General features: G+C 39.8%; 1 protein-coding gene across 43 annotated transcripts in view; it reads left to right on the top strand.

Annotated features, from left to right (window-relative positions):
• The window catches only part of LOC128658091 (calpain-8-like), a 268,397-nt gene that overhangs the window by 62,658 nt on the left and 186,211 nt on the right, over positions 1–19,528 (top strand). For 41 of the 43 annotated variants that reach the window (XM_053712555.1, XM_053712553.1, XM_053712567.1 and 38 more), the window contains exons 6-7: positions 2,590–2,667; positions 18,343–18,420. In XM_053712555.1, the coding sequence (XP_053568530.1) occupies positions 2,590–2,667; positions 18,343–18,420 (156 nt within the window). The remainder of the gene's footprint in view (positions 1–2,589; positions 2,668–18,342; positions 18,421–19,528) is intronic. The other 2 variants (XM_053712554.1, XM_053712566.1) reach the window with 1 other exon arrangement.

The following is a 19,528-nucleotide window of genomic DNA, read 5'->3' on the forward strand; positions in this document are numbered from 1 at the left end:
CTTATTGCATGTAGTAAATACTATTCAAACAGTATACCCACCGTGACATTAAAGCGGCCACTCTTGGACCACATATTTGCTATCAAACAAACTGGACGTGGGTAAACATTATTGTTAGAGGGCCATTCGTGGACCCTAAATGAAGAACCTCTATTTTATGTTTTTTAACAGATCTGAGATACTATGTAACTGGTAACTGTGTAAACACTTTTATATTTCTGTATATTTATTAAGTATTGCAGTAAAACAGGTTGAAAGTAAGGATACTTGGGACTCCGCCAGATGTGTAACTCAGGTAGGAGATTAACAACTGATATAATATTAGAAAGTGGAGCTGCACCTAGGCCTTAAAGCTGTAATTATGAGATGTATGTAGAGTCCAGTGAACAAAGTAAGCGCTGTAATTATCCCAAAAGGAGGGACCTGTGAGGCTAAATAAGGTTTGCACATAGAGGATGAGGGGTAACCTTGCTATTAAAAAGAAGGAGAGGCGTATTTGTCGTTTAACTGGGATCCTTTAGGTATAACAGTGTAGAATATTAGCAGTAAGGAAAACAGGTATTCTGAATTGTAACTTAATCATTTATTGGGACACATAAGTGCTAATGTATGCCTTTGGTGATAACTTTATCTAGATGAAAATTCCAGCCTTGGTAGTTGTAAATGCTAGAGCATAGGTAAGGTCTAATAAATATACATACTTAGATTAAAGGGAGTTGTCCCGCCATCTCGGCCGCTGACAGCAGGACGCCATCCCAATTTAATAAGCAGAACCGCTAGGGAAATAAATAAAATGTTTGACTCAATAGCTTCAGGGTATTATAGGTTAATAGGAGGTAAATAAACGTATAAGTGAGAGGCTGTATAAGGCAATTGTATTTGGAAACAGTAATAGGGTCCCATACAACAAAAAAATAGGCTGTAAAATTTAAAACAGGCAGTGTGAAGTTTAGCTTTAAATAAATAGATAAACAAATAACTGTGGGATCTCATAATGGTAATGTATGGATTGTTGTTAAACTCCCTACTAACTTGAGGCAACAGAAACAGCATTCCAACATTGAAAAGCATGGATCAACAACAAACAAACAGGGGTATCTACACTATGGGTTATTCTTAGTTAGAAAGGGAAACACTCATTATGGCTAATATTTCACTTAGCAGTCGGTGTGGATAAAGGGGACCTCTTTGGACTGTCATTGTCCCTTCAATGTTCATTACAGTCAGTTTATAGGGAACCGCTGGTGGTCCGTCTTACTTGTGGCAAGGTTACTGGAGACCCAGCAGCACCAAACAAAGCCTGTGAGCAAGGAAGGCCACCGTGGGACACCATAATGTGTTCCCAAAGAGGAGCTCGCAGCAAACCACCCAGTTCAGGTATATCAAGGGTGAATGGAAGTCGATAGCTGGTAAGAGAGGTGCTCTTAAGGGCTGCGCCACTCGTGGCTGTGCGGATCTGCTGATCTGGGTGCAGGCTTCAGCTAGGATCGCCGTTTTGCTAGGTTCCAAAGGTATCGGCTGCCAGGGCAAAGTAAAAGTAGGTCTGCTCATGTCGGTGATTTTTTCCCAAGCTCTCCCCCACTGAATGTAGCTCTCCATCTCCATGGCACATAGTGGTTGTTTAGGTCCGGTGCCCGGAATCACAGGTTTCGAAGGAGCAGAGTTTAATTCCCTCTGGGGTGCATTGTCAACAGGCAGCGAGTGTTGGAGCGTGGGTGCAGTTTCATGAGCGGTTGGGAATGCCTCAGGAGGTTGCTGAAAAGTGCGATCATCACTATCGCTGGGTGCCATAGAAAATTTATCCTCAAAGGCGACTCTGTGCGTTTCAAGCAGGCAGCGGAGCTCCTCCAAAATATTGATTGCAATCTCCATATCTCATCTGATGTATGGCAGGTCTATAACGCAAAATGTTTTAAAAGAAATGTGTATCTGTAAAGCACATTGAGTGCTGCGTAACGACAGGGCCAGAGGCGTCCTGCCGGGGGGTTTAGAGTAGGCCAAGATTGTAGAATGGCTCCGGGCGCCGATGCCAGCAGTTATCCTCACAAAATTGTATTCATTAGATGCAGAGTCCAATGCATCATTCAGCTCCAGTGAAATAGTAAATGGTTCAATGAGTTAGGTTGTGAATTTCTATGTTTTTCAAAGAAAGGCTGCAGCAGCACAAAGCTATGCGACCAAACATGGTCGCTGCCCGGAAGTTCCCCCCTGCAATATATTTTTCAATTTCACAAAACAGTTAACCAAATTTCTGAGGTTCAGAGCTCTGAGGCAAATCCAACAAGCGTTAACTTCAATTCCACTCAAGCATCATGTTTACTTTCAACTTGTAATATGACCAAAAAACCTGACGCGCATATACTCCTTATCACTCGTGCGTAACAGTTAGCGATCCACTCATAATCTTGCCCTAAAAAGCTTTTTTCCATTACACTGTTGTTTATGAGATGAGACCAATAGTTTCGTATAATACCTGGAAATAATATTGTTACAAAAATCATTTAAATGTGCTTCCAATATAATTTACTTATGGTTTGTAAATTATACATTTTAAAGCAGTAAATAACCTATTTCACACTTGTATTGCAGACAAATGATAAAAAAGAAGCAAGTGAAGATGATAATGTTGTTCAAGACCAATCAGATTCAGTACCTGCAACAGAAGAGGTAAAGAAAAATGCGTTGATTAGCGCAGCCAATGTCAGATTAATGCAGGAAATGTTTTTGTTTGTCAGAAAGTATCCGGATGTCCCCTTTCAAGGGACATGAAATACTTTGGCCTCACAATTTACAGGATTATACATTATGGCAGTAGTAAACACCAGAGGTGTGGATTGAGCAGTTTTGTTCACTGCCGAAAACGTAAATTGGAGGTGCTTTCAGTGTTCGGCTCTTTTCAGAGCTGAACCTCCTCTTGTACAAGTGAAACACACTGAGATCTAAATTTGCACAGATCTAAGTGTGTTTCACTGGCACAAGAGGATATTTGTTTCCGAAAAGAAACGAATACCGAAAGCAGCCTCCGATTTCCGCTTTCAGCAGTCAACAAAACTTCTGAACGAGTATCTCTATTAAACACTTGTGTAGTGATTACAGAATATGTAGTTTCAGATCTTGCAATTTATACATACTTTATAGATGTTCTGCACCTAACTCAATAACTTCTTATAAAGCCAAGACCCCTGTGTGAATACTATTATATTAACACCATTTTGCTACCGTTTTAGGCCTCGTTCACATTGAGGCGCAATTAGGTTTGCGCGATGTTGCAAACTGATAAATATGCTGTCGTAAGTAATTTTGTGTATCGACTGCTTTGAATGGTGTGTTATAGCACAATATCGGAAGCCGGGGATCTACTGTCAGCTTTTGCCTCCCTCTTTCCTGTTGCTGTTACCCTCCATGGCTTATGCCCCCCCCCCTCTCTATATTCCCCTTAAAAGCTCGTTCCCCTACAAACTCTGGGCTACAGGGCAGGGCCTGCCAGACATTACAGTTACAGCCTTGTTCAGAAAAATATGTTTTTAAGCCAGCTAAGCAGCAAACAGAGTAGCATACTGGAGTACAGAAGGTTGTGCACGTGTGCTGCATGTGAGTCATACTGCATTTTTCAATTTTGTAATTTTAGCAAAACCTGTAATGAAAAGTATTCCTAGCCATTGAGATTCTGTCTGTCTGTCTATCTATTTCCATGAAGGTGGAAAGATTTGATCCTAAAAGGCAAATTAAATATACACTTAAAAACTAATTCTCTCTCAAAATAGGATAGACAATGTCAATGCATTATAGTTTGCCATACGGAGGGGGGGGGGGGCAGTAAACTACATATTAAAGGGTCATTTGTTACAGCATTTAGTTTTTACATTAGCCCTATCCAGGGTGCTGAACCAAAAACGGGCGACTCCTAACCTTACATTCCTGCTTTTTCAAATAAAGATGCCAAGAGACTGAAGAAAATTAAAAATAGAAGTAAATTAGATAGTTGCTTAAAATTCCATGCTCTGTCTGAACCATGAGCCATGAACAGAAATATTGTTTCATCAACATCTTATGAAGTTGTTTCTGTTGGCTTTATTAAATATAGTGGAATAACACAATCAACAAATGCATTGTAAAAAAAAGACAATGCAAAAACACTTACACCTAGATTACGAGTTTTGCATTAACAGGGGTGCGGTGCTAATGAGCAGTTTTCCCTCACCGCTCACTTGCAGACAACGCTGGTATTACAAGTTTTTACAAACCCGGCGTTAACCGCAAAAAAGTGAGCGAAGAGCAAAATTTAGCTCCACATCTCACCTCAATACCAGCACTGCTTACGGTAGCGGTGAGCTGGCTAAACGTGCTTGTGCACAATTTCCCCATAGGAATCAATGGGGGAGAGCCGTCTGAAAAAAACCTAACACCTGCAAAAAAGCAGCGTTCAGCTCCTAACGCAGCCCCATTGATTCCTATGGGGAAATAAAAGTTATGTCTACAACTAAAATTTTAACATGAACCCTGAGTCTAAACACCCCTAATCTTACACTTATTAACCCCTAATCTGCCGCCCCCGACATCGCCAACACCTGCATTATATTATTAACCCCTAATCTGCTGCTCCGAACACCGCCGCCACCTACATTATACTTATGAACCCCTAATTGGATGCCCCCAACATCGCCGAACCCTACATTATATTTATTAACCCCTAATTTGCCACCCCCAATGTCGCCGCAACCTAACTACATTTATTAACCCCTAATCTGTCGCCCACAACGTTGCCGCCACTATATTAAATGTATTAACCCTTAAACCTAAGTCTAACCCTAAACCTAATCCCCCCTAACTGAAATATAATTTTAATACATCTAAATAAAATTACTATCATTAACTAAATTATTCCTATTTAAAATTAAATACTTACCTATAAAATAAACCCTAAGCTAGCTACAATATAACTAATAGTTACATTGTATCTATCTTAGGGTTTATTTTTATTTTACAGGCAACTTTGTATTTATTTTAACTAGGTACAATAGGTATTAAATAGTTATTAACAATTTAATAACTACCTAGTTAAAATAAAGACAATTTTACCTGTATAATAAAACCTAACCTATGTTACAATTACACCTAACACTACACTATAACTAAATGAATTACCTAAACTAAATACAATTAATTACAATTTAAATAAATTATCTAAAGTACGAAAAAAAACCCCACTAAATTACAGAAAATAATAAAATAATTACAAGAAATTTAAACTAATTACACCTACTCTAATGCCCCTAACTAAATAAAAAAGCCCCCCAAAATAAAAAAAAAAGCCCTATCCTACACTAAATTACAAATAGCCCTTAAAAGGGCCTTTTGCGGGGCATTGCCCCAAAGTAATCAGCTCTTTTACCTGTAAAAAATAAGTACAAATACCCCCCAACATTAAAACCCACAACCCACACAACCAACCCTACTCTAAAACCCACCCAATCCCCCCTTAAATAAACCTAACACTAACCCCTTGAAGAGCACCCTACCTTGAGAAGTCTTCACCCAACCGGGCCGAAGTCCTCCACGAAGCCAGCATAAGTGGTCCTCCAGACGGACAGAAGTGGTCCTCCAGGTGGGCAGAAGTCTTCATCCAGGCGGCATCTTCTATCTTCATCCATCCGGCGTGGAGCGGCTCCATCTTCAAGACATCCGAAATTGAGCATCCTCTTCAAATGACGTCCAACTGAAGAATGAAGGTTTCTTTAAATGACGTCATCCAAGATGGCGTCCCTTCAATTCCGATTGGCTGATAGAATTCTATCAGCCAATCGGAATTAAGGTGGAAAAAATCCTATTGGCTGATGCAATCAGCCAATAGGATTGAGCTTGCATTCTATTGGCTGATCCAATCAGCCAATAGAATGCCAGCTCAATCCTATTGGCTGATTGGATCAGCCAATAGGATTTTTTCTACCTTAATTCCGATTGGCTGATAGAATTCTATCAGCCAATCGGAATTGAAGGGACGCCATCTTGGATGACATCATTTAAAGGAACCTTCATTCTTCAGTTGGACGTCGTTTGAATAGGATGCTCCGCGTCGGATGTCTTGAAGATGGAGCCGCTCCGCGCTGGATGGATGAAGATAGAAGATGCTGCCTGGTGGAAGACTTCTGCCCATCTGGAGGACCACTTCTGCCCGTCTGGAGGACCACTTCTGCCCATCTGGAGGACCACTTCTGCCCATCTGGAGGACCACTTCTGCCCGTCTGGAGGACCACTTCTGCCGGCTTCGTGGAGGACTTCGGCCTGGTTGGGTGAAGACCTCTCAAGATATGGTGATCTTCAAGGGGTTAGTATTAGGTTTTTCTATTGGGTGGGTTATAGAGTAGGGTTGGTTGTGTGGGTGGTGGGTTTTAATGTTGGGGGGTATTTGTACTTTTTTTTTACAGGTAAAAGAGCTGATTACTTTGGGGCAATGCCCCACAAAAGGCCCTTTTAAGGGCTATTTGTAATTTAGTGTAGGGTAGGGCTTTATTTTATTTTGGGGAGCTTTTTTATTTTGTTAGGGGGATTAGAGTAGGTGTAATTAGTTTAAAATTCTTGTAATTATTTTATTATTTTCTGTAATTTAGTGGGGGGGTTTTCGTACTTTGGATAATTTATTTAAATTGTAATTAATTGTATTTAGTTTAGGGAATTAATTTAATTATAGTGTTAGGTGTAATTGTAACTTAGGTTAGGTTTTATTTTAACTAGGTAGTTATTAAATAGTAACTATTTAATACCTATTGTACCTAGTTAAAATAAATACATACTTTTTAGGGGTCGGCATTGCGCAAGCAGTTCACTAGAACTGCTTGTGCAATGTTAAATGCCAACAGCGTATGCTGTATGCTGTCGGAATTCAGTGAGTGGATCATGTCGGACAGACACTTGATAAATCGGCCCCATAGAATATATTACAAATCTCTATGTTCTTTTAGTATTGAGATTGGTGTACATATTGTCAGGAAATATATTACTTATATTGCTTAAATATATTAGTTTTTCCTTACTATTAAAGCAAATTGATATTAAGCTGCACAAAATGAAAGACAGACAAATACTGTATTGCTTCCTTAACATTGTATAAAAATGCTTTGCTTGGGTTAAGTGCAGACTTGGACTTGGACAAGTGCAGACTTGGAGATAGCTCAGACTCAAGCATTTGTTCATAGTGGGATATGTCTACATCACTGTCTGCAAAAAATCAAAGTGTATCCTCTGATCAGACAAACAAAACATAACCCCATCTTTTTTCAATTGTTTGGTTCACAAAGTGGCATCCCATTGTAATTTTCTTTTTTTCATACATAAGACAGTTTAACATCCTGCCGTTTTATGCACGTTGGGTATAACCATACATTTATCTTAAAGAAACAATAATCTTATTGAGACAATGTCAATATTGTATAATTTTACCTTTTTAACTTAAATTGAACATTGTTTATTTTTAGTGTTAAAACATTTTGGCAAAATTTATCATGATTGGAAAGGAACAGGTTCGCAAGTAGAGAACTTGTCTGCCTGAGGGGATTGATCTTGCTGGACTTCTAACTTAATATGTGTGTGTGTGTATATATATATATATATATATATATATATATATATATATATATATATATATATATATATATATATATATATATATACAGATATATAGTATATATTACAAATCTCTGTGTTCTTTTAGTATTGAGTGTAGTATACGTTACCAGGGTCACACACTCGGGTATTAGATAATTATGTATGAAGTGTTAGGCAAATGGATACATTTTAGATTAAATTATAAGTAGATATTAAACAGACAAATTAAGAAAATACACAGTATGACATTTTACACATCAAAAATACATTTTATGCTTAACTGATAAATGTATTTCTTTCCCGATATAGTGAGTCCACGACATCATCAATTACTAGTGTGAATATCACTCCTAGCCAGCAGGAGGAGGCAAAGAGCACCAGAGCAAAGCTGTTAAGTATCACTCCCCCTTCCCATAAACCCCAGTCATTCGAAAAAGGAATAAGACAAAGGTGTAGAAGGGCCTGAGGTTTAGTAAAAAAAACAACTGTATTAAATCTAAGAGAGGGGTCGTGGACTCACCATATCCGGAAAGAAATACATTTATCAGGTAAACATCAATTTTCTTTTTTTTCCTAAGATATGGTAAGTCCACAACGCCATCAATTACTTGTGGGAATCAATACCCAAGCTAGAGGACACAGATGACTAGGGAGGGAGAGGAAAACAGGCAGACTTAAACAGAAGGCACAACCACTTGAAGAACCTTTCTCCCAAAGGAAGCTATGGCCAAGGCAAAACTATAAAATTTGGAAAATTTGAAAAAAAGTATGCAGAGGACCAAGTTGCAGCCTTGCACATCTGTTCCACAGAAGCTTCATTTTTGAAAGCCCAAGAATAAGAGACAGCCCTAGTGGAATAAGCTGTAATTCTCTCAGGAGGCTGCGGACCAGCAGTCTCATAAGCCAAACAAATTGTACTTCTCAACCAGAGAGAAAGAGTAGTAGCAGTAGCCTTCTGCCCTTATGCTTTCCAGAGAAACAAACAAACAGGGCAAAGGACAGGCGAAAATCCTTAGTTGCCTGTAGATAGACTTTCAGAGCATGCACCACATCCAAGTTGTGCAACAACCGTTCCTTATGAGAAGAAGGATTAGGACATAGAGAAGGAGCAACAATTTCCTGATTAATATTTATATCTAAAACCACTTTAGGAAGAAAACCCAACTTAGTACAAAGAACCGCCTTATCAACATGAAAAACAAGATAAGGCGAATCACACTGTAAAGCCGAGAGTTCTGAAGCAATAGGAATAAGAAACAAAACCTTCCAAGATAACAACTTAATATCTATGGAATGTAAAGGCTCAAAAGGAGCCTGCTGCAAAACTTTAAGAACAAGGTTAAGGCTCCAGGGAGGAGCAACAGACTTAAACACAGGCCGGAATCTGACCAGGGTCTGAAAAAAATGATTGAACATCTAGCACATCCACCAGATGTTTATGCAACAAAATAGATAATGCAGAAATCTGACCCTTCAGAAAACTGGCTGACAATCTTTTCTCCAGATCTTCCTGGAGAAAAGACAAAATCCTAGGAATCCTAACCCTACTCCAAGAATAGCCCTTGGATTTGCACCAATAAAGGTATTTACGCCATACCTTGTGGTAAATCTTCCTAGAATCATGGTCTCAATGACTGACTCAGAGAAACTACGCTTAGACAGAACTAAGCGTTCAATCTCCAAGCAGTCAGCTTCAGAGAAATGAGATTTGGATGAAGGAATGAGTTAGAAGGTCCTTCCTTAGAGGCAGCCTCCAAGGTGGAAGAGATATGTGTGATAATATGTGGGCTCAATATATGTTAATGTTTTGATGAGTCCTAATGTTTTGATGAGTCGAAACTATTTAAGAAATAAATATGATCCTTTATTTGATTATGGTAAATTTACCCAATAGTAGTGATGCTAAAAGTACAGTTAAACAAAAATTATTACATTTCCTTCAAAGTTTAAAAAATGACACCGGTGTCTCCATGTATAAAAATGTACATAATATATAAAAAATAAATTCAATTAAAATAATAACGTAGAAATCTTATAATTTATACAGTTTTGGGTTTATCACAAGTTGTAATTACTAACAGAATGTTTGTAGATACAATTTTATAGTGGATAAAACAATAGTTGCTGTATAGTTCATATAGGATACTTTGTTTCAAGTTCAGCTATGCAATTGAGATCTTATCTTAGGCAACTATATATCAAATGTAGAGGTATGTTGGTGCGATTTTTATCACACTATAATATAAGTATACAAATTAGTACCTTGAAGTGTATCTGTTTGATATCACTTTTGTGAGATAATTGCGGTTAAATAAACGCCGCTATTCCAGTGTTTTGATTAAGTTTCAAGATCAAGCTGGTGGCAGTTCTATATGAGCTGCTGGCGGTTAAATAAATGCCGCTTTGGTTTCCTCTTATTAGGTGGGCTTATCTGTTTGCTGCGAGAAAATTCACTTTTATATAAGTGTTTGGGTAGTTGTCGTGGCCGCTCAGTTACCTTATCCTTTGTCGGTCAGTGACCGATCGCGCTCTTAAGGGTTTCTTGGTGGGATCTTCGTTGCGGTTAAGTGCTAACCATTTGCTGATGTTTTTTAAGTATCTCCGGTTTTTCTATTCTGTGGCTTGTCTGTCGGTCAGTGACCGATCACGATGGTATGGTTGTTGGATAACCTCCTGATGTGGAATTTTTGCGTGCCTTTCCGGTCTGTTGTTCCCAGGTTTCTTAGATGTCGGTCAGTGACTGATCTGGGTGCTGAAATGTGGTTGTTGGGATAAGTAGAAAGTTTGTAGGATAAGTAGAAAAAGGATTTCTAGTTATCGATGTGATCTTTGCGGTTAAATATATGCCGCTCAGTGGGTACTTGAATATTTCAACTGGGTATAGCTGGTATTCACTTTGTCTTCTCAAATCCTGTGCAGGTGTGCTCTGGTATCAACATGTTTCGGCTGGACAGCCTTTTTCAAGATCCTATATGAACTATACAGCAACTATTGTTTTATCCACTATAAAATTGTATCTACAAACATTCTGTTAGAAATTACAACTTGTGATAAACCCAAAACTGTATAAATTATAAGATTTCTATGTTATTATTTTAATTTAATTTATTTTTTATATATTATGTACATTTTTATACATGGAGACACCGGTGTCATTTTTTAAACTTTGAAGGAATTGTAATAATTTTTGTTTAACTGTACTTTTAGCATCACTACTATTGGGTAAATTTACCATAATCAAATAAAGGATCATATTTATTTCTTAAATAGTTTCGACATCCATTTTTTCCAAAAGAGAATATAAAATTAGGACTCATCAAAACATTAACATATATTGAGCCCACATATTATCACACATATTTACAGTAAGACACATTGGGAATAGCAACTTGTTTTGCGCCACCTACTACAACTAACTATAACTCTTTAAACTTTGGGATAAAGTTTACTTCAGGTGTGCTAGATTCCTCACCAGCTAGACAGTCTAAACCTACCAAACAAGGTGGAAGAGATGAAATCTTCACTAGGTCTGCATACCAGATCCTGCAAGGCCACTCAGGAGCAATTAGAATTACAGACGCTCTCTCCTGTTTGATACAAGCAATGACTCGTGGAAGGAGAGCAAATAGGGGAAGCCAAATTGAAATCCCAAGGGACCACCAGAGCATCTATTAGGATGGCCTGCTGTTTTCTTGACCTTGAACTGTACCTTGGAAGCTTGGCATTCTGTCGAGATGCCATCAGATCCAACTCCGGCATCCCCCATTTGAGAGTTAACCTGGAGAACACCTCTGGATGGAGTGCCAAAACCCCGAAATGAAAAGTCTGACTGCTTCCCAGTTGTCGACTCTTGGAATGTGGATGTCAGATAGACAGCAATTGTGAGCTTCCACCCACTGAACAATCTAAGCCACCTCCTTCATGGCTAAGGAACTCCAAGTTCCTCCCTGGTGGTTGATGTAAGCCACTGAGGTGATATTGTCTGGCTGGAACCTGATAAACCAGGCTAAGGACAACTGAGACCAAGCCATTAGAGCATTGTAAATCGCTCTCAACTCCAAAATATTTATCCTAGATAGAATCCTTTACCAGAACTGGGACTATTAACCCAAGGGACGAAAGGTCCTGAAAGCAATTCAAGAATGCCTCTCTCTTTATCTGGTCTGAAGATAATCTGGAGAGGTGAAACCTGCCCCTGGGAGGAACATTTTAGAATTAAATTCTGTAACCCTGAGACACTATGTCCACAGCCCAAGGATCTGGGAAATCTCGTATCCATGCCTGATAAAACAGAGGAAGTCTTCCCCCCACTTGATCCGGTCCCAGACCGAGGGCAAACCCTTCTTGATGATTTAGACTCAGCTGCAGGTTTCTTTAAATGCTTCCCCTTGTTGCAAGACTGATTGGGTTTCCAAGAAGACTTGGACTGTTCCTGCTTGGAAGAGGAAGATGAAGACTTTTCTTTGAAGTTACGTATCCTTTCAGTGTATTCTTCTTATCTTATGGTAGAAAAGACCCTTTTCCACCAGTAATGTCAGAAATTATTTCTGCCAGACCAGGTCCAAACAAGGTCTTACCCTTGTAAAGAAGCGCCAGAAGCTTGGACTCAGAAGTAACATCTGCTGACCATGATTTCAGGCACAATGCCCTGCTGGCTAGCCCGGCAAAGACAGATTTTTTGGCTCCCTGCTTAATAACTTGCATGGTAGCATCGAAATTAAAGGAGTTGGCAAACTTGAGAGCCTTTATCCTGTGCTGGATCTCCTCCAAAGGAGTCTCCACTTGAAGAGAATCAGACAAGGCATTGTACCAATAAGATGCCGCACTGGACACACGGGCAATACAAACTTCAGTTTGCCATTGTAGAGCTTGATGAACATACATTTTCTTCAAATAAGGTTAAGGCTCCAGGGAGGAGCAACAGACTTAAGCACAGGCCGGAATCTGACCAGGGTCTGAAAAAAAATGATTGAACATCTAGCACATCCGCCAGATGTTTATGCAACAAAATAGATAATGCAGAAATCTGACCCTTCAGAGAACTGGCTGACAATCTTTTCTTCAGATCTTCCTGGAAAAAAGACAAAATCCTAGGAATCCTAACCCTACTCCAAGAATAGCCCTTGGATTCGCACCAATAAAGGTATTTATGCCATACCTTGTGGTAAATCTTCCTAGAATCATGGTCTTAATGACTGACTCAGAGAAACCACGCTTTGACAGAACTAAGCGTTCAATCTCCAAGCAGTCAGCTTCAGAGAAATGAGATTTGGATGAAGGAATGAACCCTGAGTTAGAAGGTCCTTCCTTAGAGGCAGCCTCCAAGGTGGAAGAGATGACATCTTCACTAGGTCTGCATACCAGATGCTGTGAGGCCACTCAGGAGCAATTAGAATTACCGATGCTCTCTACTGTTTGATACAAGCAATGACTCGTGGAAGGAGAGCAAATGGGGGAAGCCAAATTGAAATCCCAAGGGACCGCCAGAGCATCTATTAGGACAGCCTGCAGATTTCTTGACCTTGAACTGTACCTTGGAAGCTTGGCGTTCTGCCGAGACGCCATCAGATCCAACTCCGGCATCCCCCATTTGAGAGTTAACCTGGAGAACACCTCCGGATGGAGTGCCCACTCCCCGGAATGAAAAGTCTGACTGCTCAGGAAATCCGCTTCCCAGTTGTCTACTCTTGGAATGTGGCTGGCAGATAGACAGCAATTGTTAGCTTCCATCCACTGAACAATCTGAGCCACCTCCTTCATGGCTAAGGAACTCCAAGTCCCTCCCTGGTGTTTGATGTAAGCCACTGAGGTGATATTGTCTGACTGGAACCTGATAAACCAGGCTAAGGACAACTGAGACCAAGCCATCAGAGCATTGTAAATTGCTCTCAACTCCAAAATATTTATGGGGAGAGCAGAACCTTCCTGAGTCCATAGACCCTGCGCCTTTAACGAGTCCCAGACTGCTGCCCAGCAGGCTGGCGTCCATGGTTACAATCACCCAGGAAGGTCTCCAGAAACATGTCCCCTGAGACAGATGCTCCTGAGAAAGCCCCCACGGGAGAGATCTCTTGTTGACTGATTTAGACATATCCTCTGAGACAGATCTGAATGGTCCCCGTTCCATTTTCTGAGCATGTATAACTTCAGAGCTCTTAAATGGAACCGAGCAAAGGGAATGATGTCCATGGACGTGACCATCAGACCAATTATTTTGATATTTTGAGCCACTAATGGCCGAACAGTAGACTGGAGAGAGAGGCAAGAGGAAAAAATCTTGGATTTTCTGACCTCTGTCAGAAATTTTTTCATAGATAGGGTTTCATAGATAGGGAATCTATGATGGTCCCTAAGAAACCACCCTTGTAGCTTATACAAGGGAACTCTTTTCCAGATTCACTTTCCATCCGTGGGAACGTAGAAAAGACAACAAGATTTCTGTATGAGAGTTTGTCGGTTGAAAAGATGGAGCCTGAACCAATATGTCGTCTGGGTAGGGCACCAATGCAATTCCCCAAGATCTGATCACTGCAAAGAGAGCCCCCAGAACCTTTGAGAAAATTCTGTGAGCTGTGGCAATGCTAAACGGAAGAGCCCCAAACTGAAAGTGTTTGTCTAGTAAGGCGAATCTCAGGAACTTGTGATGATCCCTGTGGATGAGAACATGAAGATATGCATCCTTCAGGTCTATGGTCATCATGAATTGACCCTCTTGGACCAAGGGAAGAATGGAATGAATGGTTTCCATTTTTAAGGATGGTACCCTGAGAAACTTGTTGAGACACTTTAGGTCTAGAATAGGATGAAAAGTTCCCTCTTCTTTGGGAACCACAAACAGATTTGAATAGAATCCAAGGCCCTGTTCCTATACCAGAACTGGGACTATTACCCCAAGGGACAAAAGGTCCTGAACGCAATTCAAGAATGCCTCTCTCTTTATCTGGTCTGCAGATAATCTGGAGAGGTGAAACCTGCCCCTGGGAGGAAAATTTTAAAATTAAATTCTGTAACCCTGAGACACTATGTCCACAGCCCAAGGATCTGGGACATCTTGTATCCATGCCTGATAAAACAGAGGAAGTCTTCCCCCCACTTGATCCGGTCCCAGACCGAGGGCAAACCCTTTTTGATGATTTAGACTCAGCTGCAGGTTTCTTTAAATATTTCCCCCTTGTTCCAAGACTGATTGGGTTTCCAAGAAGACTTGGACTGTTCCTGCTTGGAAGAGGAAGATGAAGACTTTTCTTTGAAGTTACGAAAGGAACGAAAATTACTTTGACGTCCTTTCAGTCTATTCTTCGTATCTTATGGTAGAAAAGGCCCTTTTCCACCAGTAATGTCAGAGATTATTTCTGCCAGACCAGGTCCAAACAAGGTCTTACCCTTGTAAAGAAGCACCAGAAGCTTGGACTCAGAAGTAACATCCGCTGACCATGATTTCAGGCACAATGCCCTGCGGGCTAGCCCGGCGAAGACAGATATTTTGGCTCCCTGCTTAATAACTTGCATGGTAGCATTGAAAATAAAGGAGTTGACAAACTTGATAGCCTTAATCCTGTCTTGGATCTCCTCCAAAGGAGTCTCTACTTGAAGAGAATCAGACAAGGCATCGTACCAATAAGATGCCGCACTGGACACAGTGGCAATACAAACTGCAGTTTGCCATTGTAGACCTTGATGAACATACATTTTCTTCAAATAATCCTTAAACTTTTTGTCCATTGGATCCTTAAAAGGAAAGCTATTCTCTATAGGAATAGTAGTTCTCTTAGCCAGAGTAGAAATGGCCCCTTCTACTTTAGGCACCATACGCTATGGATCTTTAATTGAGTCAGCGACAGGAAAAACATTTTTAAAAACAGGAGATGGGGAAAAAGTTATCCCTGGATTCTCCCATTCCTGTGCAATAATCTCTGTAGCACGGCCTGGAACAGGAAAAACTTACAGGAAGGAACATCAAAGTATTTATTAAGTTTACTTGATTTCTTAGGGTTGACAGTGACAGGCGGGTCGGAGTCATCCAAAGTAGCCAAAACCCCCTTTAACAATACACAAAAGTGCTCAAGCTTAAATCTGAAGGATACTATTTCAGCATCAGGTGAAGGAATTATACTGTCCGAATCTGAGATTTCACCCTCAGAAGCTACCGACGTATCCTCCTCATTAGACTTATGAGGGACGGCAGCCTGAGTAGCAGTGGAAAGAACAGCAACCTTGTTATCTAAATCTCTAATTTTCCTCTTGCGTTTTCCTTTTAGCATAGGAAAAGCAGATAATGCTGCAGATACCGCAGAAGATACCTGAGCAGCAAAATCTGCAGGCAAATAAACTCTGCCAGGAGGGTGAGAGGAACTGCAGGGCACTGTATGTGATGCCATAGAGGCTTGGGACGTCTGAGGAGAAGACTGTGGAATTGCCTGAACAGCATCATCCTGAGAGACATTAGGCTCACTGGGCAATATTTTATTTTTATACTCATTAGTCTTAGCTAAACAAGAAGCATTGGATAGGTAAAACAATTGTATGTATGTATTTGGTACTTGTAAAGCGCGGCAAATCACCTTTAAGGGTCTCAAGGCGCTGCTCATTTTATCGACCTTGGAAGGAAGAAAGGCTGAGTGGACCTCGCCCGGGGATTGAACTTGCAACCCTTGGGTTGTTACAGAGCTCAGCCACAGTGCCTTAGCATGCTGAGCTATTTGTCCAGCTAATTGGTGCCTCTAAGCATAGTAAACATGTATCACAAGGACAAGAGACTTGATCCCTCACCATGAGATGAAACAAATAGAAAAAAAATACTGTCATTCCTTTCTCAGTCCGGTAACGTCTTTTTCCTTTAGCAATGAAAATCGATTGCACACAAAATTAAACCTCACAGACTCACCCTCTACACCTCAGCAGAACTGAGGTGCCTACCTGCCCCTTCCAAATTAATTGCCAGAAGCGAGAATCAACTTCAGTCTCAGCCGACACTGCTCCGATTCAGTCTGAGGAGCGGAAAGCAAGGAGTTCATATGACCAAGGCAAAAAAAAATAGCTGCGCAATTAGAAAATGCGCGAAACACTGACCCGCTCAGTCAAAGCCCGCCCTCCAGCTGCTCCAATACTGAGGGAACTAGCTGACAAGCTCTAAGACACAAATATGTCTCAATATCGTTTTAACACACTACAGTGCCAAAACACACAGCCCAGACTTTAATTAATATTAAGAGAATTATATTGTTTCTGCTTAAAGGGACAGTCAAGTGCAAAAATAACTTTCATGATTCAGATAGGGCATGTAATTTTAAACAACTTTCCAATTTACTTTTATCACCAATTTTGCTTTTTTTCTATTGGTATTCTTAATTGAAAGCTAAACCTAGGAGGTTCTTATGCTAATTTCTTACACCTTGAAGGCCGGCGCCCCTAATCTAAATGCATTTTGATTAGTTTATGTGTTTCATATAGATAACATTGAGCTCATGAACATGAATTTACCATGGAGTCAGCTCTGATTGGCTAAAATGAAAGTCTGTCAAAAGAACTGAAATAAGGGGGCAGTCTGCTGAGGCTTAAATACAAGGTAATTACAGAGGTAAAACATGTATAATTATAACTGTGTTGGTTATGCAAAACTGGGGAATTGATAATTAAGGGATTATCTATCTTTTAAAACAACAACAATTCTGGTGTTGACTGTCCTTTTAATATAAATAAAATAATGAGCCAGTCATAACACCATTAACTCCTTCATGCCCATAAGAAGGAATAACCGTTCAGTCTCAATCACATACAATATGCCTGCACTCTGCCATACAACAATCCTACTAAGGATTTATTTTGCCCCCTTAAATGTTGCAGGAAATCCCTTAAAGTGTTAGTCTCCAAGCCTAGAAGACAAAAAGGCACTTACCTGCAATCTAGCTGTCCGGCAGGGAGACAGCTCACCAAGCGTGAAACTCCTTACAGGGGCCTGTTAAAAAAGAAAGAATAGAGTAAACCTACTATGGCTTTTTGTACGGGGGCAGCAACATGTTAGGAAAACGCAGCAAGGCCCACCTTACAAGTTCCTAACTACTTTAAAGCCACCACTCTACTAAAGAGATTGACGTGGACTACAGCTATACCCAAATCTTGCTTATAGCGAAAGAAATCCAGTTTTCTTCAGACAACAAAACTTTCACCTCCTCCATTGACAGAGGCAAAGAGAATGACTGGGGTTTATAGGAAAGGGAGTGATACTTATCAGCTTTGCTGTGGTGCTCTTTGCCTCCTCCTGCTGGCCAGGAGTCATATTCCCACTAGTAATTGATGTCATTGTGGACTCACCATATCTCATGAAAGAAAGATGCCTATCACTAGTTGACCAGATGACTCCTACATTTGGTCATCCTCTCTAAAATCTGGTAGCTACTCACAGCAAAGGCCCTAGCATTATATCAGCCCAGCTTCAGGATTTGTATGCTTTTGCAATATGTCAGCATCAATTTACCTGTAATGGTGAGGAACTTTAGGTTTTCTATGAGTATGCTGAGTGAAACTCTTTGTTGGATCTAATATTCTCCCTCTAATATATTCAAATATATTAATCCCATACTGATTCCATGATACATCTGGGTTTACCTATGATAAGTAAATATATTTGTATTGACTTATAGTTTTCATGTTCTTAATTCTATGAAATCAGTATCTTTTGTGCCTTTATACAAATTGGAATTCAGTGAACTAAATATATTTATTTACATTTTCATATCACAGACATCTGATAAAGTAGAAGTAGCGGTATGTGTTTTTGCACCACCCGAACAAGCAAATAATGAAGCACCAGCAGAGGAGGTAAAATAAATCAATATAACAAATTATCTTTTGGCAACATATCGTCAGGAAATATATTACTTATATTGCTTAAATATATTAGTTCTTCCTTACTATTAAAGCAAATTGATATTAAGCTGCACAAAATGAAAGACAGACAAATATTGCTTCCTTAACATTGTATAAAAATGCTTTGCTTGGGTTAAGTGCAGACTTGGAGATAGCTCTGACTCAAGCATTTGTTCATAGTGGGATATGTCTACATCACTGTCTACAAAAAACCAAAGTGTATCCTCTGATCAGCCAAACAAAACATAGGAGTTGCCTCGTGGTGCAGTATATTTGAAAAATAGATGAAGACAAACAGAAATAAAAAAGGCTCAGTCACATGTGTAGGATGCACTAAAGGACAATATTTTACCACAAAATTTATTCAGCTAACCATAGCAAGCACTCCGTGAGTAGTTATCATTCAGGTATGCTTCTTACTGTCATCTGCATGGTGGGAGAAAAGCAGCCAAGTCCATTCTTTGCTTTACTGTGATCTTATGGGATTTCACCATAATCTAATGAAATTTCATAATAAACGTCCTTTAACTGGGAAGGGAAATAAAGTGACTGTGCCTGCACACTCCTTTGCAAGTCCCAGGACAAGCATCCTTACTGGTCCCTATACAATGGGATTTGGCTACTAAGGAAATTTTGAGGTAAAAATATCCTCCTTTTTTACATGGAGATGATCATGTGATATTTTTAGTCAGCTTTTTACAGATATGCAGCTTCACTTTTAAGTGATTCAGTATTTGGGTAACATGTCCCTTTAAGTCCCCCTCACCAACATGTATTGTAAGCAATGCTTTTATCAACAGTATCTTAAAATCAGGCCTCCTATAATATTGCATAGGACCCATTTATCAAATCTCTTCAAGATATAGACATAAAATTCAAATTTAATTTCCCATGAATGTCTAGATTACAAGTGGAGCGCAAACAATATCGCAGGGTGGATTATCTTGCGATCTTTCTCACGCTAAGAATAACATGCAATCTGGCTTTAAAAGTAGGTGGTTAAAAGTTTTAACAAGAGCACCATAACAAGACCGAAACTCTTAAAATGTGCCCTATATGT

The sequence above is a fragment of the Bombina bombina genome, chromosome 4, assembly GCF_027579735.1.
Source record: "Bombina bombina isolate aBomBom1 chromosome 4, aBomBom1.pri, whole genome shotgun sequence".
In the NCBI taxonomy this organism is placed as follows: Eukaryota; Metazoa; Chordata; class Amphibia; order Anura; family Bombinatoridae; genus Bombina; species Bombina bombina.